Below are 25,745 nucleotides of genomic sequence, written 5' to 3' on the forward strand. Positions count from 1 at the left end.
AACTAATTTAAATTTGAGAAGGAGTAGCTAAATTTCGTCAACCCGTCTAAGAACTATTTGGCTCAGTTTGTAAACGTTCGCTTTTTCTGTTTGCACAGAGGGTCTGGGTTCGATCCCCAGTAATTGTATGCTGGGATATTATAACTTTTTGTATTTTTTTACACATAAAATTCGTATTGTTTTTCTGTAATTTACTATACACCGTGTTTTTATTGAATTCCGTTAACTTCGGGGTATAGTTAAGTACGTTTATAAACTTTATAAGAACTAAATGGCATAGTTAATTTTCAAAAAAAATTTTTTTTTTGTTTTCTTTTTTGTTTTTTTTTTTGTTTAAAAAGTAATTAAATGTAGCATATAGCGTTGTTGTAACACGGGCATTACATTTAACTCAACCAAACAATTGAAATCTGTGACATATCAATGTCATTTCGTACACCAATCGACCGAGATTGTACTTAAGTTTAGTAGCAAATGTATGAACTCATTCTAAACACTAATCAATATGTAAGCCGGCCCTAAGGCAAGTGTACACGCTTGTAGAGGCCTTATAGTAAAAAAATAAATCATGGATTATCTCCGAAATGGACTTAATTAGAACATCGGTGTCTTTGAGAAAGTTACTTGATTTAAGCTCAGGAATGCACCCTTGAAATTAACGGAAATCAAAAAAAACACGGTGTATTTAAAGCTCTTAGCACCATGTTATTTCAAGCTCTGCTCGCGAGGTCTACAGCTCACAGAGCCACTAGTTTTATTGTTTTTATGAGTATGTCTGTAGATAAGACATAATGTCTGAAATAGAACTGTTATCTTCTTTTAAGATAATTACCTAAAATATGCATATGTAAGCGCAAAAATCATTATCTTATGTCCCAGATTAAAATATCTTATTTTCGGACCATCATGCTGGGCAGAATAAAAGATCAGTGCCCTGTTTATCAAAAGCTTGTAACTTGTAATACAACAGTTGTGTCCCTTATTAACAAAAGCTGTCAAAAAGTGACATCCGCTTGTATTACAAGTTACAAGCTTTTGAGAAACGGGCCCCTGGCCCAATCTATTGTAACTTTGGTAGGTAGGTAGTGCATTTAAAAAAATTGCTTAGTCCTTATCTCCTAACAGTAAGGTTGAAAATTTTCTACTAAACTGTGACTCCGATTGCACTTAATGACAGAGTGCGGCGCACCTTAATCGATCCAAAATTCCGTCTCAGAATTAGATACTTATTGACTGCCTTTGTAAGATGTACAAAACCAGCCAATAGGTAAGTATCTAATTCTGACACGGAATTTTATCCAAAAAAGGTCTAGGTTATTTAATTCCTAAATGGGATAGCGGGACTATTCAGATTCGGTGACCGCTGCAGCCTGATCTTTCTCGTACTGGTGCCTCATAGCCCTAAGACACTGCACACCATTGGCTATCCCCAAGGAAAAGTTGCACACCGCCAGTGAATGAGCGACCGGCTTGATAACGAAGCAGTACCGCGTCCAGATGAGTCCGGTGGCACTGAGCGCGGCCGCGGTGGACGGCGACACGCTCTCGATGGGGCGGCGGAACTCGTCGAGGGACGTCAGGACTAGGCTCTGGAAATATCGGGGGTTTGTGTGAGATTCGTAGGTGGGCCGATTTTTATTTGGTTGTCGTGTTTTTTCGTCAGATATAGATAAAATTTGGTGAATAGTTAAGTTCCCTATTCTGTAGGTACAATATACGCGCAATTTTACCGTATGTCCAAAAAAATCGTCCCCTGAAATACGAAAACGTATCTGATATATTTTGTCCCAAATTGGGATTTTATTGCGCCCAGGATGTGCTCTTCAGACATACCAAATTCTATCAATGTCTGACGAAAAAAAAGACGACAATAAAATGAAAATCGGCCCAGGTATAAGACGACTGGAGATGGTCGCGCCAAAGGAATTTGAATCTTCTTAGGCAGTACTCACATTCCACATTGAAATATAGCAGCGACGGACGGACGCGTGACTCTGTAGGTATATGCCTTTAAATATGGAATCTAAGTACTACATGGAAGGTTCACCTTCCTGACTCTAAAGTTAGATGCGATCCAACTCCGTCCCAACAACGTCGTCTGTACTTATCAAAAATATCCAAACACGACTCCTGTTTTTAGGTGTATGAGCGTGTTCTGATATTTGTAGTTAAACATGTACACATAAACATCAAAAAAATATTCTACTCTACTTCTACTGTACAGATGTAGTAACATAATTCTTCTCCTTCGTATTTTCTCGGAAACGTTCGTATTTGTCATGCTACTTCAGTCAAATTCAGTACTTTTTGTACCGAGATTGACTGAAGACAGCAAGACACGTTCGTACGTTTCCGTAAAAATACGAAGGAAAATAATTACCTATGCACTACATCTGTACCACTACTTACTACTCATACCAAATTCTACTCTACTAAGCTCAGCAAATGAACCAATTTCATTTGGTGTTACAAACCGTACAGGTGTTTAATGGTGCTACATAAACATAATATAAACATGTATATTTTAATATCCTTATACCTCATTGGCTGGTTGTACGAGGGTTGCACTGAAAATGTCGGGAATAGAGAAAACTGTCGCATCTAGACGGTCAATCTTTATTTTAATACATACTTAAACTCAAACTGACCACGCATATAAATTTTCTTTTGAAAGTAATCATTCTGTAATGCACACGGCTCATAATCCCAAAGTCCTTTTTGTATGGCGATTTTGGGGCCTTAGTGGTTTTGTATGAAATTCGTGGAGTAGCCAACGGAATTGAAGTTTTTTTACATATATATATATATATAAAAGATTTTTTTACTGTTGTCATATGAATATTTAGGAATGTCGAAATCTGCCGATATGCAACTTTTTTGGCAGTCTTTTTAATTAACAGCACAAATGCGATTTTAATTTTTGACGTCGCTTTGGAATGACATGCTTCTTTAAGATCACCCATGGGATAAAATGAAAGTGACTTTCATATTTAATTTTAACTGCAAACGAGCGTACGATGAACTCTAGTTCATAAAAAAATAACAGAAGCCCATTGTAACTTTTATTTGTTCGCTGAGGGCATATTGAAAACCGTTTAAAAATATGATCCGAAAAATCACTTGGCCAAAAATTCAAATAATGTTCGACATACAATTTTCAAATTGCCAGTAATTCTTAAATACAAATGACAACCAAATGGAATATACCTTAAAAGTTTTATAAAGAGTTACATTTTTATAAATTATATGCCTGTTTCTATTATGTTATTTCTAAGTGTCCCATTCCCGAATCTTTCAGTGCGACCCTCGTAATGTTTCATGCATCCCGCCATGCAGTTTAGAAACATGCTTAGTAAAAGCAGTAAAAGGTAATATAAGTACTTACTATCGTTCTTCATTCCTTGGAGCTGGAGGTATATTTCTTGCCTGCCTAAAACTATAGGTATATAGGGTAAAGGTTATTTCTAAAAAGGCTATCCTCATTTCCGGTCCGGTACGGTTCAATTCAGGGCTATAAGCACCAAAATCGAAGTTCGCAAATTGCGGGCATCTTTCTCTGTCACTCTTATTATACGCATTCACTGGAGTAAAAGAGAAAGATCCCCGTTCCCCGATCCGCGAATTTCTGTTTTTGAGGTAGACCCCCTGAGTGCTGCTGTCGCTTGCGGTCGGAATCGATATTATATTTACGAATCTGAGGGCTGAATTCAGGGTCAGAACTCAGAAGTGATAGTCGTGTATAATACCTACTTTCTGTGAAGAGATATCATGGTTTGATTAGATAAAACGGCACTAATAAGACTGAAACCACTGATAAAACATGGTTAATTATGAAAGTTGACAAACAAAACAAAACATTAGGTATATTATTCAGTAAAGACGTTACAAAAATACGCAACATTTTACAAAACTGATTTAATGATCCACATATTACACAAGTAATGATATGTATTTCAACATTGTATATCGAATGTATAACATAGCATACATATGTACTCTTTATCACAGGTCCAAACAACCCCTAGAATACAATAGCACTACAATTTAATGTTGAATACCTGTCTCAAATAATGTAAACAACAACATAGACATGATCACAATTATTGAATCATTCTCTTAAATAGTAAAAGAGATCTTATGATTAGTACAAATTGTGACAACCAAAGAAGACCTTATGACAGGGCATTAAGGTCTATTCTAGTTAGTACACTATAGTTCGTTTTCACAGAGATATATGATATGACATAAAAGTTACCTATTCCACAATAGGTAATTAGTAATTACTGATTAGCAAGATCTCATGTTTTTTCGGTAACTACGTATTTATTTTATATCTACTAATAGTACGAATAATTTGGTTTAGGTACCTACTCTAACTGCCATGTACGCTATAGGTATGTTTTAAGAACAAATATTTTAAAGGTTTTTTTAGTGAAACCCTGATTTTGTAAACTATGTTTATTCATAACAAGTCTTTTAACAATGTGTCGGGTATATTACTAGGCAAAAGCACCTAAATATATAATAACTAATAAGGTCACCAAATTTTTATCAATTTTGTAGACAATTTGTTACAGCTAATACTAATAAACACCTCAAGAAAAATGACTTGAGCGTATACATTCTTAACAAAAATAAATAAATAGCTTAATTAATAACCCACTGAGATTGATTCACTATCTAAATAAAGAAGCACCATTCAATTCTGAAAATAATGTTTTAGGCGAAAGAAATGCTACGTATTTATGAAGTCTCCAGATACATGCGACAAAAATATATAAGTATGTAGTAAGCAAAGTACATTTAAGATAGTTTGTATCTTCTTCTTCCTCCCGTTATCCCGGCATTTTGCCACGGCCCATGGGAGCCTGGGATCCGCTTGACAACTAATCCCAAGAATTGACGTAGGCACTAGTTTTTACGGAAGCGACTGCCTTCTGACCTTCCAACCCAGAGGGGAAAAAACTAGGCTTTATTGGGATATATATGATCATTTCGAATATTACCTAGGTAATATCTTCGAAGTTAACAGACGTATATAATTTAGGTCACGGCCCACGCCACGGATCACCCGTGACCGCATGATAGAAACTTTATCGGAAGCCCATAATGTCACACGAATGTCGAATCAAAAGAATCTCGACATTGTGGTTAACGATTTGAACCGGCTGTATCACAGGTTGAGCAACATTATAAAGAGAAAACTTGGCCACATTTAGGACTGAATGGTGCGACCTACCTACGTACCTACCCCCTTAATACCCGTGTATAACGTTACGTAACAAAAATAAAATATGGCTGGGTTTTACTGTATCAACAGTTTTTATACCCAGAAGTTTAAAATTCGGTATCGAATGTACCATCACGCTCCGCGATTGTTGAGCCATTTAGGGTCCTAGCTAAATTGGTAGTTCAATACTTACGCTATGGAATGTCCAATTTAGCGAGAACCCTATGGCATAACAATCGCGGAGTGTGACTGTACATGTTCGTTAACATTACTAGGGAATATTGATAACAAAAATAAAATAGGTATATAATTTTTGCCCCTTTCCATTCCCAGTACAGTTGGAGTTGAAGCTACATAGGTATTGTTCAATATTACATTACAGAGAGATTATTGGCTGCTAGAACTCTAATCGATTACTTTTAGTAAATTAGTTTTCCTTAAGTTTTTTCTGCTCTTGCGCGTGTCTCACAGCCCTACTGAGTTGGTACAGACTAGTGCAGGCCACAAACACATTGACAGAGAATAAGCTATAGTTTTTAGGGATGATGACGAGAGAGTACCGCGACCAGATGATGCCGGTGGCGGCCAGGGATACAGATTGGGGGACGGAAAGGGTCTCCACGGGCCGAGTGAGGTCCCCTAGTCCAGCAATCACCAAGCCCTGAAAGGATGATTAGGTATGAGACAAGACCATGGAATGATTTCTTCAAACAGTGATATTTACCATGAGTAGTCCCCAGAATTATATGTTTCGAGTCTAGTTAGTCTTATTAATTTTCTATTGATGACAGAACTCTTATTATAAAACTAGGGATCCACGTAACCCACGTACGCAACGTATACGCATACGTAACGTATTATGACATCTGAACCCTGAAATTTTTATGCTTAGAAACATACTTGTCATACGCAACACAACGCATGACAAGTATGTTTCTAAGCATACAAATTTCAGGGTTCAGATTGTCATAATCATAATGCATTGCATACGTTGCGTACTTGGGATAAGTGTGTCCCTGCCTTAAGTGTTCACTTTAGCACCGTTGAACATACCAACTATTACCATCTATGAGGAATGAAAAACCGTTTTGGACTAATTTTCCAAAAATGCTTGTCATGCATAATACATGCTGTCTTGATGGGCGATTTGTGCGTTTTATAAGATGACTCTGACCCCAGATACTGGTCAAGATACTGGGTTTGGCAAACCACAGATAATATAATTTAGAAGTGTAATGGTGACTCACATCACTTGTACTTTTTACACCCCAGTCTTAAATGCTGTGTTCTGGATAAATTATGGTTCCATTTCACATGATTATTTTGCTTGTCAAAGAACTGTAAGATTAAGGGCCACCCCACTGCCCACACTAGCGTCTCCCGAGCGTCGGCGTCTAATCAACTCTACAGCTGCTGTTCGACGCAGCTGTTGACGCAACTCCGCAGCGACGCCACTTTCCATAGCACTGACTCATTAACGTATATATCTATGGACTGGCCTTACGGGCACTAAAAATGGTACTAGTTTAGCGGTGTGACTCACGAATTCCAGCCAATCGTGCAGTCTAACGCAACTAGTTGCGACCAATAGCGCGTGATGCGAACTCATCAACCAATCGCGCGCGTGATGCGAACTCATCAACCAATCGCGTTGTACCGGTGTCACACCGCTGTACTGGCCCCTGTCATGCCTCATTATTATTGTCCGTAAAGCCAGTCCCTAGATATCTATGTCAATGCGCTGACTAGACGCCGACGGTCAAAAGACGCTAGTGTGGGTTGGACCTAAGTCAGACTATATTGGTATATTTTCACTGTTCAAAGATTTCCTTTAATGTGTATGGTAGGTTAGTTCTGAGTTGTATGAATTTTATTTAACATAAAACACTTAAAACAATTGACATGTGACAATAAGAGTTTATGTAGCATTTATGCTACAATTTGTGTTGTTTTTTTATAAGTTGCAAAGATAGTCAGAATATATAAGACAAAAAGAATAACATTTAATTGACAGCACTATTTTAATGGACATAAAGTGAAATAGAAGGTTGTAAAATATCTTTAGACATCAAGAATACTCATGTTACAATGTTTCAATCTGTTTTTAATAACTAAATAATAATTGCATCAACTAAATTATAATAATAAACAAAAGTATTACTTATGAAGTTACTGTAAAACTATGTGGCTGTTTAATTATTAAAATTCATTAATAGTTGGATGTGATCTGGCCCCTGTTTCACCAACGTGACAGGTGCGACGACTTGTAAAATCACTGTTGCTGACGTCACAGGCATCCATGGGCTACGGTTACCGCTTACCATCGGGCGGGCCGTATTCCTGTTTGCCACCATCATTGTATTATTAAAAAAAACTTTATGATATCGGAAAAAAACAGATATTTCTCTTGCTAAGTTTATGACAATTGTCACAAGAAACACTACAATTGTCACGAAATTCCGACATATAACTCATTACCTGTCAAGAATTACCTACAATTCTTCTAAATCTTTGACAATTGTCAGAAACCTCGCAAGAGAAATATCTGTTTTTATCCGATATAATAAAGTTTTTTTAAATAATACAATGATGGTGGCAAACAGGAGTACGGCCCGCCCGATGGTAAGTGGTAATCGTAGCCCATGGATGCCTGTGACGTCAGCAACAGTGATTTTACAATTCGTCGCACCTGTCACCGATGTGAAATTGGGGCCAGGAGAAATATCTGTTTTTATCCGATATAATAAAGTTTGTTTCAATAATACAATGATGGTGGCAAACAGGAGTACGGCCCGTCCGATGGTAAGTGGTAATCGTAGCCCATGGATGCCTGTGACGTCAGCAACAGTGATTTTACAATTCGTCGCACCTGTCACCGATGTGAAATTGGGGCCAGGCAGTGTTAGTTAGGTTCACGCATTACTTTAGGTATTTAATTTTTATTGTCAAATTGTTAGCCTTTAAATTCAAATGTGTTATGTTATTTTAGCATGTACAATGATTCCATTATTAAATAATAATGTTTTTTAACATGCATAATGTTATTCATCTGCAAAATGCTATTAAATATAGTAAAAGAAATATAATCAAAATATTGTATCAAGTATAAAAAGAAGATAGATAAATAAATACAACAAAAACAAATTTAAGTGAAAACTAACAATAAATTATTCATAATAAATGAGTCAGCAAAAAGTTTTCAATGATTTCTGAATGACAGATAAGAAAGTTACATAAGAAGCAGGTAGATGAAGAGAAAATATACTGAGAATATGTTACAGATAACATAGATACTGCATTTGAATTTGTCTCCTCAATATATATGATCACCAAGTTTGTGATTTCATTGAATACAATATTGTTTGTGAACAGTCAATCATACGTACATGGTGGCTACAGGTTATCTGCCCCTATACAAGGTTACGAAATAATAATAGATCAACCTTGAATAATTATATCCGCATTACTTACCCATTTGAAGAAAGGGGCCCAAAAGAAGACTGTTTTTGGTCCTAAAAAGAGAAAACAACATAAGTACACTATTTTCTAGGATGTATGTTAATTTATACGTTTTAATTATCATAAAACTTACCAGCTTCGTGGTTCCATAGCGGACGTAAGTTGTTAGGAACGTATCTGTCGCACGCAGTGATAACGGTTTTGTAGAGCTTAGACATTTTCTTAGGTTTTTTGATTTGTATAATTAAATTTTTAGAAGACTTTGGCGAGTGTGGAGGGAACTGGGTTGGGGAATTACGTTCTATTTTGTACTGGGAAGGAATTTACATGATCACTCCAATCGGCCGTGGAGCAACCTTGCCAATTGATAAGAATGACGTTTCCTGACTTTCCTGCCTAGCTGTCAGATTGTAGCTGTCTGTCATTGCGTTTAGTTTTACTTATTTTGGGCAATAATTTACGTATTTCCGCAAGTTTATTATTTATTTACACTACATATTCTAACATGATAAGCAATGAATACATCTAGTTCAACTAAAAGATTAAAAGTTATATTGACTCAAATACCAATACAATAGCAATAACAAAAATGTACGTAATGTTTATAATAATTTTTATACTTTATCTGTGGGTCAACATGGCTACGCGTGTTGTGTCATTGCGATAAAATTTACGTTTTTCTTTGTTTATTTTAATTTAATCAGCGGTTTTAGTTTATTTCTGTGTTGAAATATACCTTGACTAATGTTTTGTGTTTGTGAATTTACGTTCTGAATATGGGTACAAGCACGATGGGTAGCGATCTACACTCAGATAAGCAGGACAAGTTATTGAAATTGCAAGCTAGAAAGAAAGAATTAGAGCAGCTTTTAGCCACAAAGAACGAGGAATTGTATAAACTATGTGTTCAAGAAGTTCAACTAACAGGAATCATGCCACCCGAGGCACCCTTGAGCCCCGAGGTGCCGAGAGAAAGACTAAACAGCGTACGTAGTACTGATAGGTCAACCGATGGCAATGACGTCCAAGACGGCTCAGACAATACTTCCAGACGTCTCCGAACAGCTCCAGGAGAGCGTTTGCACGATTCAGATCAGAATCTACGCAAAAACCACACACACAGACTTTCTACGCCATCGATATCTGGTATGTCGACGAAAAGTGCACACCCAAGACATATACGGCGTCCGGAGACTAGCTGTTCTAATTTCTTTCCGTCCCCGCCTCAGGAAAGGAATCCAGAGACTTTTTCAATGCACACTTCTCACACCTATCCAGCATTAGCAGGAAGGCATGAACCAATGACTGAGAACATGCACAATGATGTCAATCAGCCTCCCGGGTACAGACACCACACTATGACCACTGAGTACATGAATAAAATTTACTATAACAATGCTCCCGAGGCTCACAATGTTACTCGTCTACGGGAGACTCATTTCAGCTCAAGCCATCCTGATATTACTACCCACTACACTCACACCGCAGCTGCTCCACAGCCAATTGCACAACAGAATGGTATGAGAAATAATGCTCTCTTATATCAGTATGCATCTCATCTGAAGGCCCAGAGTCAACATTTGGCAGCTCTTCCTCATCACCACCAAATGCAAGTGCAATCTAAAAGAAGACCTGAGGGTAGCCGAAGGAACACATTGCAGCGCACACAGACCTACCATTTAACATCACATAGTGATTACAATCAACACTTAGAGAATATTATGGACACCCACAGGCCCCCCTTGCCAATGTACCAGCACCGATCTCAGCCAGACATTCAAGAGCAGCCAACTGATAGAATACATGTGCCTACAGAAAGGCCTACTGTACCTAATACCTTGCCTTTGCGTGAACGAAATGCCAGACCCATGCACATGCCCCTACAAGTATCCACGGATGAATATATCCATGAAAGAAGAGGTTATCCTGATGCACTGAGCCCTGTCAGTCAGTTATCAGGATATTCTCAAGGAAATTTTGACTTGGTCAGTATGAATAAATTTTCACCTTTATCTCAAGATTCTAAAGTCCGAGAGAAGCAGTGGTACGAGACCTCATTGGACTCTCCAACAAAAGCTGAGGCACCTTTACTGAAGAAGAGTTCCAGCCTCAAAAGGACTTCAAGTATAGGTAACTCCCAAACTTATGAGATAATGATTTCCACTGGCCGACATTCGGCTATGCAGAGCCCTAATCAGTCCCACAGTCCCTCCGTGCTTTCACCAACCTCTTCTACCTTAGAATCTCCCAAGAACTTAACAGTCATTGAACAAGGTAAATGCATACCCTACAGGGAGGAGACAAAGCCTTTTGAAATGTCAGACTTTTATAAATACTCAACTAAGTTCCGGCAAGCTGGGCCGCCGAAGACTCAGCCGGCACCAATGCATTCAGGGTACAATAAGTTACCTATGGAGTTACCGCAGTATGCGCAGGGGCATTGGCAAGGACAAAGCAACTAAAGACAAGTTTTTTTAACCCAGTCGAAGAGATCAGGCCTGCCCTCCTAAGCCAAATGCTATCGCAAAAACAAATGATTTTGAAAATGGAATTCTCAGTTATAGAAACTAATGTATAAGTTAGCAATGAATTTTCTTTTGAGATAGCGCTATTTAGCTTAGCAGGGCAGAGGGCCAAGGCATGGGTTATATTTCTTAATTTCACTGCGCTGTAACAACTTTATGGGCAACTTGAACCTGTCTCTTATGATACTTACAGCATGCATTATTTATTTTAGTTATTAATTTTGGATATAAATATGTTAAACAATCTTGTCATATAAATACTTTAAATCTATTGAATTTGAATTAAATAATTTTAGAATAGAATGTGTTCACTCAGTGGGAGTTAATTTTAGTTAATTAGTGTACTTATAGAACAGTAAAGTTATGCTATGCCAATAGGTAAATGATTCAGATCTCTGTAAAGAACTGCTATACTTAACATTTTAAAGCTATTTTTTTATGAAAAATGTTCCATGTAATGTCTATGTGGCGTCCATGCCTAAAGGGCCCTTATGCTCCATGTGCATGTGCATAAGGACCCTTCTCTAATAGAAAGCCACCTATTAAAAATGTGATGTACCTGCAATTTTTTAAACCATTTAATCCTTAATTTAAACCATACCACATCACATTTTCATGATTTGAAGATTAAAATTTTGAAATAAGAATTACTAAAACATTAATAACATTCAGAAACTGCAATCATTATATATATTTTATTGTACAGTCGCCATCAGATATATCGGAGCGGCCAACGTGCTCACAAACATCTGAACACGCCTCTATTGTCAAGGTGCTAGGGTGCGTGTGCGTGTCCAGATATTTTTGAGCACCTCGGCTGCTCCGATATATCTGACGGCGACTGTACATTTAGGCCTAAAAGAACACTAGGTTCATGAATGTTAAAACGAGACTGAAATGTTATGTACAAAGTATTAGCATTTTATTATTATCAGTCTAAATAATATTGACAGATGGGACTGTGATAGCAATATTTGAATTGTTTGATAAGGACAATAAAATCAATCAGATAATGGACTATCATATTGTATTTGTATTTATTATGTCACAATTACGAAAGTCATTGCAATCATGAAAATATGACATAATTATTGTAGTAATAAAATTTAGTAAATTGTTGATAAATTTGATAAAATAATATGCTATATCTCAGCTTATCTTATTTTCGCCAAATGTAGTAAATTGTTGATAAATTTGATAAAATAATATGCTTTATCTCAGCCTATCATATTTTCGCCACTTTTTGTGGTTATGTGTTAATTATAGCCTCCTACGGCCCAGCCATACAAATGAAAAATCCAGAATTTGTCACTGAATTTTGATCCTATAGTGCAGGGAATAGAGTTGATTTTGGTTTTGTTTGAAAATTGAACTAAACAAAACAAACACGACTCTATTCCAATTGAATATGATTTAAATTTCATCGAACTGAATAACTATAGGTAGGACCTTGGGCTTTAGGAGGATAATATAAAGTGCAATGTTAAAGCCCACCGCTTACTGAAAATATGAGACCGTAAAATTGCCTTGTGATAAACTAAGTAATCAATATAATTATCAAATTATCCAATGCATTTAATTTACTGTATTGATTTTTACATTAATGTTAGGTTACAGCGCCTACAGCTACATAAACAGCTTCTAGAACAAGTTAGCTACTGTACCGCTATATTGGTATGATTAATTTTAACATTAAAAAGTGGAAATGGGGTTGGCAACTGTCGAAGCTTTGTATAGATGTCACCAGCATAGATTTTACTTGTGTTTAGACCATAAAATACCCAAAAAGTCAAAGTATGACACTATTTTGTAGGATTAACAGGTAAAACCTATATTGGTGCCATCTGTAAAATACTTCGACCGGCCAACCCCATCGAACAGATCACAGCTGTCATAATACGAGTATGCACAATAATAATATAATAAAAATAACAACAATGCTTCAATACACAATGCTTCATTGAAAATACTGCAGTGGTAAACATGTCATTGTATTCCTGTTTTCATGTTATTTTGAAAAAAGAGATGCGAGTTGTGATTGCTCATTGCCATTTTACCGTACAGTAAATTATACTTTTTATATTTGTAGTCCAAACTCACAACTTGCTAAACTAAGGGCGCTAAGCACGTAGTATTTCGTACATTGATCTCTATTGCACGCGCGTAAACTGGGGGCCTACCGCGAAAACCGAAATTCTCAAATTGCGGGTATTGTTCTTTTACTCCAATACAGGCCTAATAAGAGTGACAGAGAAAGATGACCACAATTTGCGAACTTCGATTTTCGCGGTTATAGCCCTGATTATATTGCTGTCCAGCCGATGATGCTGGCGGTCATTGCCACTGTGGGAGCTGGCCAGTAATATAATTATGCGAGTGCAATGGAGATAGGAACAGGCGGGTCAATGTACGAAGTTTTTCGTGCTTATCGTCCTTACTTTATAAGTTTATAACTACCATTGTGATCATCTAACCAGTATGTTTTTATGCCATTCCAGTGTACTCTTTGCCTTTATATCTTCAATAATGATAGTAATATTCACTGTCTCGTTCTGATGAGACATTATCATTATTTGTACCTTTGTACAAACTTTTATTTATTACGGACTATTTTTACTTATCTTGAAATCTTTAGTACCTAACTCTTGCTTTATTACTGAAACATGTTTCCAGGTGGAAATGTTTATGGCAAAAATGCATAAGTACCCAAGTTTTAGGCACTTGTCCCACCGCCGACGATGAGCGATAAGCGAGTAGAACGATAAACTAGAAACGAGTGGGAGAGCGGCGAGAAGCGAGCAGACTGATTGGTCTCGCAGCATGAGTTCTAACTACGAAGCGAGCATCGCCGAGCGAGTACCGCTGAGCTAGTTTTATCTTATCGCGGCGACAAACTAGTAGAGCGAGTGTTCTCGCCGGCAGTGTGAACAGCCAGCGATGAACTATTAATATATGTGTCTCTTTTACTAACACAGGATCCTAATCTTTTGTTCGTTTCTTGGGCGAGAAAATCGCCGATAGTTAATCGCTTACTCGCTCTTGGTGGGACAAGTGCCTTACTATAGTACTAGTTATGAATCGCAGTAAAAACTCCTTCCGTAACAACCTACTGTTTTTCTCATTATCTTTTACATTATAATCTAATATGTACGTTAAGAACATGTTAGAAAAAACATAATTTTGATTTTAAAAATTATATTTTACCTAAACGTGGCCTTTGTCAAACTTGCCAAGCAAATTAACCTTAAAATAACGACCAATCAATAAACATTAATTTTAAAGGATATTTTAGATGTATCATATAGAAAATAAATATTGTAGCAATCAAATTGCAAAATATGCTACAAGATTATGAAGATTTTAAATATTTTTATACGTCGTTTATGTATAAAATGTGCTGAAGGCACGAAAGTATGTGTAACTAATAAATTTTGATAAGCACTTCTAGATTTTCATTAAAAAAACTCCTGTTACTCCTTTGTCGCTTGTAAGTTATACTCTGTATCTTTAGGTACAGTCGCCATCAGATATATCGGAGCGGCCAAGGTGTTCACAATATCTGAACACGCGCTCTAACGCCCTGACAATAGAGGCGTGTTCCGATATTTGTGAGCACCTTGGCCGCTCCGATATATCTGATGGCGACTGTACTTAAATAAAAGTAAATAAAGTCTACCCTCAAATGGCTGGCGTTAAGCCAGTTAAGGGTAGATGAAAACATTACACGATCAAATATTGTAGGTTAAAGTCAGGTCGTTCAGTGACAGTGACAGATACAGGCATAGGCGGTTTTGTAATTGGTCGGTTAACCAATAAATGTTATATTATATAACTACCCGGAAATTTACAAATTGTTTGTTTACTTTTATTTAAATACCTAAAGATACAGACTATAGGTAGTGTACAATAAGAGGTTAAAGTGCAGTGTGTGTACAGTCGCCATCAGATATATCGGAGCGCCTGAGGTGCGCAAAAATATCTGAACACGCACTCTAGCTCCTTGACAATATAGGCGTGTTCAGATATTTGTGAGCACCTAGGACGCTCCGATATATCTGATGATTGATGATGATGAAGCGAATCTACCTAACCTTAAGAGGTTAAACCAAAAGAGTTTCTCCCTCTCTCTCACACTTTTCGAAAACTCTTTTCGAGTATCTCTGATGCATATTCATGTATTTAAACGTTTGACTTCTATAGTTACGAATACCTCGAATGAGAGTCAATAGCCGTAATAGATGGTTATAAAAAGGAGTGTGACCACAAGGAACACACGGCGCACCTGTGTGTTGTGGGACCCTCAAGTTAGTTTCCGGTCCGTTGGGTTTCCGTTGCTGCCGGGCCGACACTGTCCTTCCGGTTGATGGCGCCACAACGGATTTTTAAACCGTTTAAAAGTCGATACAATCTGATTGAGGCGGGATTCGGATTCTAAAAGCGGGCTCGGCGCACTTTAAAGATGAAACCGCGAAAAGAAGAGAGTACTGTCGATAAGTATATACTTACCCTGCCTTCCCATCGACACTGGGTGCATGGTGCATGATGTATTTTACAGTATCGATCGTATTTTACAGTGTCTACTTTGTAATGTAGGTACTAGCGACCCGCCCCGGCTTCGCACGGGTTACACAAAACATTAACAAATTAAACACCTAAACCTTCCTCGAGAATCACTCTATTGATAGGTGAAAACCGCATGAAAATCCGTTCATTATTTTTCGAGTTTATCGCGAACATACATGCACACAGACAAACGCGGCGGTGGACTTCGTTTTACGAATATAAGGTGTTGTATGTCAATGTAAGTACGGGCATGGGTATGGGTACTTATACTTAGCGCCACTTGCACCATTCTACTGACCCGGGATTAACCGGTTAAATCTGGAGTTACTATGGTTACCAGTACAATTTGACACGGTTAACGGTTTAACCGCTTAACCACGGGTTTATTAGTGGGATGGTGCAAGTGGCCCTTATTGACCCTAAGTATAACCAACATATACATAAGCACATCACATAGGTATAAGCCTTACGAATCTTAGGTAGTAGTAGTAGGTACTTAATCCGACATAGCACATATTTAAAATACAGCTCATTTTATATTATTTACTTGTTTCAATACAGATGGGAATGAAAATAAATACAACACAACATAATCATCGCAAATCAGCATACGTAAAGCTGCATGGAAGATGATGGGAACTTGAAATAAACGCGGAGGAGTTTCGGATTACATGCGCCCCGGAGTGAATCCACCGTTCAGGTAATAATCATCGCCACCTGAAACCAAAGTAATTTAAGTAATATATTTTTCACGTCAGCAGCTCGAACAAGGGTACTTTGCTTCTTGAAAACAGTGAGCAAAATGCGATTTTGCTCACTGAGTGAGACAAAATGACATTCAAGTGACCTTTACAGTCAAATGTCATTTCAACATGCGGGGTCTAATACAAGTTCGAAATACTTGGGTTCTATTATCTCTGTCCCTTTCACGCTGTTAGCAAAAAGAAACAGACAAAAAAAAGTTCAAACGACATTCAACGGTATATTGACGGTTTATAATAGACCCCCGAAAAACTTCAGAACGCATCGTTCCAAACCACGTACGAGTATAAATTATTAATAATTAATTAATAACAATAATGTTTAAGATTTGATAAAAATACAATATTTTAGGTATTTTATTGTACAATTAAAATAATGAACTCAAAAAATACACCGATTATCACGCAAAATTAATTATTATACTTTTATGAATTTCTACTATAGTTGACAAATAGTACGTATCCGCAATTCGGACCGTATCTTACAAAGTTTTTTTTTTACAAAAAAACGTTGTCGATTGAAATGTCAGTTGTTCGTTATTTCCATATTATTTTACTGAAATTTATTATTACGTTTTGTTTTTGTGTTCGATTGCGGTAATTAAACTCAATTGTTTGTATATCTTAAGAAAACATGAGTGTATAAGTATTAAGTGATGAAGAAGGATTACATTTTTTAAGTTTTCTAATAGGTATGTTCTCACTACTCCCGTGAAAAATTTTGTGTACTACACGAGATCAAAGTTATTTACATCTCGTGCGCTTTTGAGTCCCTTACTACGCTCAAGATTCTAAATTAGATTCACTCGCTACGCTCGTGAATCTATTATAGAATCTTTCGCTTGCACGGGACTCAAAATAAGCACTCAAAGAAATATCAAACTTTGATCTCTTGTTGTACAAATAACTATACCTAACTAGCTTATCGCTGGTGGCCTAGCGGTAAGAGCGTGCGACTTTCAATCCGGAGGTTGCGGGTTCGAACCCGGCTCGTACCAATGAGTTTTTCGGAACTTATGTAGGTACGAAATATCATTTGATATTTACCAGTCGCTTTTCGGTGAAGGAAAACATCGTGAGGAAACCGGACTAATCCCCATATGGCCTAGTTTACCCTCTGGGTTGAAAGGTCAGATGGCAGTCGCTTTCGTAAAAACTAGTGCCTACGCCAATTCTCGGGATTAGTTGCCAAGCGGACCCCAGGCTCCCATGAGCCGTGGCAAAAATGCCGGGATAACGCGAGGAAGATGAAGATGATGATTTACCTAACTAGCTTATCCGCCCGCGACTTCGTGTGGAATGATGATGATTATTGATAAAAACTATCCTATATCATTCTTCGGGCTATCTAAACTATCCCCATACCAAACTTCATCTAAATCGGTTTAGTGAGTTTTAATAAGCGTGTAAAGGTAATAGACAAACAGAGTTCTCTCGCATTTTTAAGACGAAACAGTAGGAGCTGAGTTTTAAATATTTTAGGTAAATATACCCGTCTCGCTAATGGAAGCGGCACCTAAAAGTAGTGCGATAAGGACAAGGCGAAAAATCCTGCGTAAAAATCTCAAAAATCGAGGTTTCGTACTCCTCTGTTTCCTCCTCCAAAACTTAACCAATCGTAACCAAATTTGGAAATCTAAATGATTATGAAATTATCTGTGTCGGACCGTTTTGCTTTTTTGGCTAATTGATATCAGTTTTGAATGCCACGCCTCTCATTGCGGCATAGTCAATTAGGCCATTTTGGCCATTTTTGAAGGGCTCTAGCGCCTTAAAAAACAAAAATATCAAAAAATAGCAAAACGGTCCGACACAGATATTGACAATATTAATCTGTGTTGAAAAAATCATTGCTCTAGCTTCAAAAACCACGGAGGAAAACGAGGAGTACGTTTGTATGGAGAAATGACCACTCCCGTTGGCTCTTAATACCAAAATATTATGTAGAGATCAAATAGAGTACCTAAGTACTCAGACGGCTACACACATGTGCATCTGAACGTGTTTAATAGGTTATGGGCCTATGAGTCGCTCTTATCACCGCTTAATTAAATACTAAAATACCTGATCCGCCGAGTTGGCCGTTGATACAGCCCTCGTCCCACATGTTGACACACCGCTTGCCGGGGTTGAAGCTTCCCCCAAGGTAGTAATCGTCCTTGCCTGTTATTATAAAGTCTAGTTTACTTTTATCCCTATTTTCACTAAGTACCGAGGTTATGTATAAAATATTAATAAAGTATAAATATCTAGTTAATTTTTAGGGTTCCGTACCCAAAGGGTAAAACGGGACCCTATTGCTAAGACTTCGCTGTCCGTCCGTCCGTCCGTCCGTCCGTCTGTCACCAGGCTGTATCTCACGAACTGTGATAGCTAGACAGTTGAAATTTTCACAGATGATGTATTTCTGTTGCCGCTATAACAACAAATACTAAAAACAGAATAAAATAAAGATTTAAATGGGGCTCCCATACAACAAACGTGATTTTTGACTAAAGTTAAGCAACGTCGGGAGTGGTCAGTATTTGGATGGGTGACCGTTGTTTTTTTTGCTTTTTTTTTTTTTTGCATTATGGTACGGAACCCTTCGTGCGCGAGTCCGACTCGCACTTGCCCGGTTTTTTCAACTACCTAACGTAAACTGGGGTGGTTACTTTTGATTCGTGGGGTAACATTGATCATCGATTTTTAATCTTTTGAACGCCACAGACGGCAATTGACGTCAACGCAAAATCGTGTCAACGACGCCAAAGACGGCATTTGACGTCGATCGTTTTTTGATGAAAATCTACTGAAAAACACCGCACTTTTAGGTTGGCATTATTTATTCACAAAACTAAATTTTACCCCCGTGGCGTCAGTGGCACGGCAAATGGATGCGCCGTTTGGCGTTCAAAAGGTTAAACTTTAAGGAATTCGTTTCTGAAATCCTTTCATCATCTTCTTTCATCATCTTTTTTTGTTGAGCATGCCAACCACACCATAAAATATTTAAGTTCGCATTCAAAACTCAACTCTTTCCTTACTCCTCCTTTCCACAAAAATCGATGATCAATGTTACCCCACGAATCAAAGCAACCCCATTTTACGGTATGATCAAAACGGATGTGCCACGGGCGCTGGTCCGGTCGAGGCGGTTTACCTACACCGCTATAGTGGAAGATGTACGCAAAAAAAATCCGCAAATCGATGTACCTACGTTTTTTCAGTGTATATGTGTTTTTTACGACTCACCTGATGGTAAGCGGTCGGCGCATCATATGAACGACGACACTTCAAAATTGTTACATATGCGCGTTGCCGACCATTTTAAAACTTATGCACTTCTTTTTTGGAGATGTCCATCCATACTGTAGCCTCTCGAGAAAAGGGAACTTATTCAACTTATTGTGGAATGAGCTCCCTTTTTTCGACGAATTTCCTCCCGCCCGCTGTGAAAGGAATTCCTCTTAAACCGCACAGTGCGCGAGCATTTAGGTTCTAGGGTGTGAGGATAAACACTCTGCCTACGGCGAGTGGTGCAGTGATGGCAAGCTGTCACCGTTGGCAATTAGGCAGCATGTCAAACAATTCTTCAGACAACAGCTCATTGTACTTACCTACGAGCGGTAGAGAACATCCTGTATACAGGGTGGCTAAAAAATATCTGCATTCCCGTTGCCAGGGAGGTTTTGGGCATGGGCGCCGGCAGCGGGGTGCAAGGGGGTGCACTTGCACCCCCCGTCAGGAAAGAAAATACATAGAAGAAAAAAATTACCCGACTACACCAGCATTATTAAGTTTACTGTTTCAATAAAAAAGGCTAGGTTGCTGTCCAAATTTGTTCATCACCTTGTCAAGGAATTCAGTATCCTCCTCTACTCTGTTCCTGAGAACACTGAGTATATTTCCTAATCCTAATGTCATAAGCTGGGTCAATTCTCGATTGAGCATTTTTTGGTGTTCTAAGGTTAAATTCCAAGTACATACGAACAGTATTCACGTGAGGGCTCAGAAAAATCATAACTTTGGACTTAGGTAATGTATTGTCAAAAATGTAATACCTTTATAAAGAGTATTGCTTAGCTTAGAGATCTGATTTTATTGATTATAAAAAATAATGCGTTATTTATTAAAATTAGGAAAGCGTTTATGTATTTGACGGCGCGGCACTGTTTTTGTTATGATTCAAGAATTCCTCCCAAAATATGGTGTGTCTGTTGGCTTACTATTTAGGTTTATCATACGATACAATAGTGCATCACTTGGGCTTCTATCTCCAACACTAGTGGACACAGAGTCGGTGTTTATGATCGAAGAAAAAAAGGTTAACTTTAAGCGACGTATTTGGTACGGTTAGACCATACAAATGTCGAATGTGGCGTACAAATGTTGACACAGTGCTAAGTATAAAAATGTAGATACTGTCATACAAATGTCGATATTTAAGCGTTTATAATGATCATACCTATTTCCAAAAGCAGATTGATGCCTTATATTTTTTGTTGTTAAAACACCCCCTTTACCCAATCATTACGAATCTAATATTCCAATAAAACAAAAAAAAGCCATACAAATGTCGAAAAAACCCACTCTTTAAAAATTTACCCAGCTGGCCAATTGTGATTGGTCAAACTATTATTATGACATAAGAGAAACAAATGACTGCATCGAGTCGATCGAGTGCTTCTATTCCAAATATGCACCTCACTGAAAGTAATCCTGGCGGCGCCCATGGTTTTGGGATTATAATGAGCAACTTTTACTATGGGACCAACCCCTAAGTCGCGAAAAAAAGATTTGGCTGGTTCATACATTTTGGTTGGTCCATTTTCTATCTATGGGAGGGTTAACTTTTTTTTTGCGATTTCGGGGTTGGTCCCGTAGTAAAAGTTGCTCAGTATAATGCCAAAACTTCCCTGGCAACGGGAATGTAGTTATTTTTAACCAGCCTGTATAGGAATCCCCAGTACCTACTGACGTCCGATAGACAACATGTCACAGATATGCAGCAGCAGCTATTGGAGTAGGTTCCGTCTACTACGGCTCATGTGCGCCTGCCGGACAAAGGGCTAGCGATCCATTTGCATAGGTAGTCTCTTGGACAGTCCATAAGATGGTAACTTCCCGACTGGAGACCCCTGACGGAAAAGACGCGCTAACACGGGACACAACTCTGAAGCACTCGGCCCGCTCGCCTTATAAAACGAAAGCATAGCAACTCCCACCGAATATCCCTCTGCTTGATAGAAGTTTCTGGCATAGAGTATTCGCACTGCGGGATGGTGGGCGGTAGGGCGCTACCGTCGTCTTTCAAGGTCGAGTTCGAGGCAAAAAGAGTACCTAAAAGATCGGCTTTCTCTTTTGAGCTGTGGGCCAGATTACCATCCTGAAATGCGGATGGTAATCTGGCCCACAGCTTCTTCACACTTCACAGTGGTGGTAAATACGACTGACAAAAGTTTTCCTGCTGTACCTTTGGCAAGGAGGAGAGGTAGTCTTTTGCCCATTTTGGCGCCCCCCCTTGAACGGCGCCCGGGGCACGTGCCCCCTCCAGCCCCCCCTAGTCGCCACTGCGTTTTTTAGCCGTTTGGCACACGCATCACAAATTCAACACATTTTTAGACCCGAAGTTCTTAAAAAAAAAATCTCTTAATGTGGCTTTGTATGGGACAAAAATTTTTTTTCGCAATCCTATCGCGTGCTGTGGTATTATATGAAAATTATGAAAGGCCTTTTTGAGGCGATTCTAAAAATATAACTCATCATTACATTTCAGCTATTCTTAAATTAAAACGAAAATCATTTTCAAAACATATCAAAAGTTTGGACTCCTCCAGGTACGATATGGCTTATTTTTTTTTTGTACAATATACTTTACCACAAATTTTACGTGATATCCTCAATTGTAATCCCAAAAAGCAATTTTGAACATAATTTCATTTAGTTTTTTTTTAATTATTCAATATTTACAAAGTGACACAGTTCTATTTCAGTAGGTACCTATTTTACGTTTAGTTCTAAGTGTGAAACGTGCAAAAACGGGTTTAGGTTTGATTTGATGTAATATAGTACCTGATCCGCCGAGCTGGTCGTTGATGCAGCCTTCGTCCCACATGTTGACGCACCGCTTGCCGGGGTTGAAGCTACCTCCAAGGTAGTAATCGTCGCTGCCTGCAAATGATGCAGATATGTGAGATATTGGTACACCTAATTAGGGAAAAATCAATTTTTGAAGTGAAAACTTCTTTAGCGGCGCTGTGCACTTTTTGAGGTGGGGAAAAAATGATAAACTCGAGACAGCGGAAGGCGTCTCTCCTCTCTTTCTACCGCACGGCTAAAATGTATGCCTGAGCCTGCTGTTTCATGTAGGCGGCGCAGGGCGCTTGCGTGACGTTATAGTCAGACCGTAAAAAGTCTGCAGCGATTTTGATAACCCACGAGCTTTGATAACCCTTTGAGTTACAATGTCGTTGAGTTTTCACTTCTGCCGGCACTCCCGGAGTGCAACCCGTTGTTTGTTTTATTCTCTGATCAGCGATTGACTCTAGGCTCACCGTGGAAAGCGACGACAGAGCCTAAGAATGTAAGTAGTTATTGTAGCTCAATAGCTAAGTAGTCTACTTGGTTATTATTTTTTTTCTCACTGCACCAATTGGATTTAAAACATACAGGGTAACATTAAGATCGTACCTGAACCGCCAAGTTGCCCGTTGATGCAACCTTCGTCCCACATATTGACGCAGCGTTTCAGTGCGTGTCCGTATCCATCTGATACAAGAAAATGCATAAAATTAGGAGGTTCAGTTTGGTTTTTTTACACGCTTTTACTTAGTTTCATTCTTTATAGATACAATATTTGATTCAAATCTTGTAACTTAAATGTGAACCACTTTCCGTGTCCGATTGACTTGAAACATGGAGAATAATATGCTAACACGAAACTAATATGAAAAAAAACCGGTCAAGTGCGAGTCGGACTCGCGTCCCAAGGGTTCTGCACACATTTTCGAACGAGCGAGCAAAGCGCAGTTCTTAAGTACATTCAATTGTTCCACACACGGCTGGCTTGGGGCACGCCCCGGCTTTTCCGTGTTTTTTAACTGAGCTATCAAAGGATAGTTACGCATTAAATTTTGTTCAAGTATTGTGTTAAGCATAGTGACTACATTTTTTGCATTGGTTAGGCGTATCTCTGTTATTTCAAGATTAACAGGGCTATAACCGCCAAATTGAAGTTCGCAAATTGCTGGCATTTCTCTCTGTCACTCTAATTACGGTTTCATTGGAGTAAAAGAGAAATCTCCGCAATTTGCGAACTTCGGTGTTCGCGGTAGACCCTCCGATATACGGCACTACAGCCTTCTCATTTAGCTACTCGTACTTACACCAATTATTTGTTATTATTATTTGTTCTGTTTGAGCACTAACCTCCTACACTACAGCTCATCCTTCGACCTTACGTGGAGGCGCATCTCTCTCGGATGCTCTTTCGGCCCAACGCAGAGCTTGGCCTTCGACCTTCGCACTAGCTGTCCACACCACGTTTCACGTAAACAAACGTTGTGGCCCTGATAGAGCTTATCCGCAATTCTTATTCTTAAGTCCGGCTCACGCTTAATTGCAGACTTATTACTTATACGTTTTTCCAGTAATCGATAGGTATCGGACCCAATCGCTTAGCAAAAGATAGAACAAAATCGACGATCTCCTTTGCAGGAAGCATGCACATGTTAGGAAGAATGCTCCGGGCCTTCAGGGCCTTCGACCTTCGCATTTAGACATTTGTACTATAATTTTTCTGTGTTTGAGCACTAACTTCCCGCAACTCGGCCTTCGGCCGTGCGTTTCAAAAAGTCTCTGGGGGACGCTTCGGGCCTTCGGCCCTCTACGCGTAGCTCGGCCTTCGGCCTTCGCAAAAGCTGTCCACACCACGTTTCACGTAAACCATTACGGCTGTGTCCCTAAAACAGCCCAACCGCGTTTTTTTTCTTAAGTCCGACTCACGCTTGACTGTAGATTTCTAATAGGTTTTCCTGTCATCTAGAGGTGAAGAACTATTATGTGTATATTTTCAAAATTTTAGACCCAGTAGTATCGGAGTTAAGGGGGGGGAGAATGGTCATTTTTTGCTCATTTTCTTAAATAACTTCTAAACTATTTCATATAAAATTATAGAAAAAATATATTTGAGATCCTCAAAATAAGCCCTTTCATTTAATATGTAACACGATATGGTTTGCAAAATTTTGTTTTTTAATTTTCTCATATTCCCCCTAAAAGTGCCCCCTATGCTTAAAATTCATTTGTTTTTATTACATGTCCGTCTTTGGGTCACAGACTTTCATACGTGTACCAAATTTCAACTTCATTGGTCCACGTAGTTTTTGAGCAAATAGGCTGTGACAGACGGACAGACGGACGGACAGACAGACGCGCGAGTGATCCTATAAGGGTTCCGTTTTTTCCTTTTAAGTTACGGAACCCTAAAAAGGACCTACTTACCTAGTTTCTTATCGGAAAAATAAAAAAAAGCATGATGTTTAGGCTTTTTAGAATGGTCTTATCATTCCTGGAGAAAAGGTTAGCATTTTGTATGCTAGCTTACGGCGCATTTATTTGGCCCTTTTTAGCGCTGTTTGAAGTAGGTAATCTACTCCTCATAAAAACAGGAATATCAAAAAAATCAAAACGTACCTACAGAGACGGTACCTACTGGGAATATTTAATTTTTTTTTCTAGGAGCCATAATCCAGAGTGGAAAATGTCGAGAAGCGAGACCGTTTGTTTTGTATGGAAAAATGACCACTCTTAAATAGGAAACCTATTAGTTGTACATAGATAAAAGGTACCTATTAAAATATTAAGGAAAGATCCAATCATACTTACATTTATGATGGTTCTTGGCCAGCTGGTTGCCCAGCAAAGATCTCGCGTAAACTGTTGAAAGAAGAAGGAAAAGCGCCACAAAACTTTTCATTTCGCTCTTTTACTTTATTTCTTGATTCCAATAATAACTATTAGTGAATGGTACTTTTTAAGTCCACTCCTATGCTTTTATAGGGGTTTAATTTTAATTAGGACCCTTATCTGTTATCTTAATTCGGCACTTGATATAATCTAGGTTATTGGAGTAAATAAGTTACCTATGGCGACGAGAAGTTAATATAAATTATATCGGGAGGATTATCCACATATTCAATTGGCATGGAGCGTGAATAATTAATT

General features: G+C 38.4%; 3 protein-coding genes across 4 annotated transcripts; 1 reads left to right on the forward strand and 2 right to left on the reverse strand.

Annotated features, from left to right (window-relative positions):
- Positions 1-773: 773 nt before the first annotated feature.
- On the reverse strand, positions 774-9,072 carry LOC134806800 (mitochondrial pyruvate carrier 2-like). 2 transcript variants are annotated; one of them, XM_063780177.1, is made up of 3 exons: positions 8,823-9,072; positions 8,702-8,742; positions 774-1,589 (listed from the first exon to the last, which is right to left on the reverse strand). In XM_063780177.1, exons 1-3 carry the CDS (start codon positions 8,905-8,907, stop codon positions 1,344-1,346), a joined length of 372 nt encoding a protein of 123 aa, XP_063636247.1. In that variant the 5' UTR covers positions 8,908-9,072; the 3' UTR covers positions 774-1,343. The 2 variants fall into 2 exon arrangements, with proteins under 2 accessions (XP_063636247.1, XP_063636257.1); XM_063780187.1 differs by lacking the exon at positions 774-1,589 and adding an exon at positions 3,848-5,891.
- Positions 9,073-9,303: 231 nt separating this feature from the next.
- On the forward strand, positions 9,304-11,204 carry LOC134806811 (uncharacterized). The gene has a single exon (XM_063780199.1). It carries the CDS (start codon positions 9,466-9,468, stop codon positions 11,149-11,151), a length of 1,686 nt encoding a protein of 561 aa, XP_063636269.1. The 5' UTR covers positions 9,304-9,465; the 3' UTR covers positions 11,152-11,204.
- A 5,158-nt stretch (positions 11,205-16,362) lies between these two features.
- Positions 16,363-25,556, reverse strand: LOC134793013 (uncharacterized). The gene is made up of 5 exons (XM_063764566.1): positions 25,407-25,556; positions 23,211-23,288; positions 22,593-22,691; positions 18,603-18,701; positions 16,363-16,494 (listed from the first exon to the last, which is right to left on the reverse strand). Exons 1-5 carry the CDS (start codon positions 25,495-25,497, stop codon positions 16,445-16,447), a joined length of 417 nt encoding a protein of 138 aa, XP_063620636.1. The 5' UTR covers positions 25,498-25,556; the 3' UTR covers positions 16,363-16,444.
- Positions 25,557-25,745: the final 189 nt, after the last annotated feature.

This window comes from Cydia splendana, chromosome 1 (assembly GCF_910591565.1).
Source record: "Cydia splendana chromosome 1, ilCydSple1.2, whole genome shotgun sequence".
Lineage (NCBI taxonomy): Eukaryota > Metazoa > Arthropoda > Insecta > Lepidoptera > Tortricidae > Cydia > Cydia splendana.

Excerpts from the sequence above, each read along its gene's own strand:
- LOC134806811 (XM_063780199.1), top strand. The coding sequence starts at position 9,466 with ATGGGTACAAGCACGATGGGTAGCGATCTACACTCAGATAAGCAGGAC.
- LOC134793013 (XM_063764566.1), bottom strand. The coding sequence starts at position 25,497 with ATGAAAAGTTTTGTGGCGCTTTTCCTTCTTCTTTCAACAGTTTACGCG. Across the intron at positions 23,289-25,406 it reads GGCCAAGAACCATCATAAAT|ATGGATACGGACACGCACTG; the intron begins GTAAGTATGATT and ends TTCTTGTATCAG. Across the intron at positions 18,702-22,592 it reads CGACCAGCTCGGCGGATCAG|GCAAGGACGATTACTACCTT; the intron begins GTACTATATTAC and ends TTATAATAACAG.
- LOC134806800 (XM_063780177.1), bottom strand. The coding sequence starts at position 8,907 with ATGTCTAAGCTCTACAAAACCGTTATCACTGCGTGCGACAGATACGTT. Across the intron at positions 8,743-8,822 it reads GCTATGGAACCACGAAGCTG|GACCAAAAACAGTCTTCTTT; the intron begins GTAAGTTTTATG and ends TTCTCTTTTTAG. Across the intron at positions 1,590-8,701 it reads GGGCCCCTTTCTTCAAATGG|AGCCTAGTCCTGACGTCCCT; the intron begins GTAAGTAATGCG and ends CGATATTTCCAG.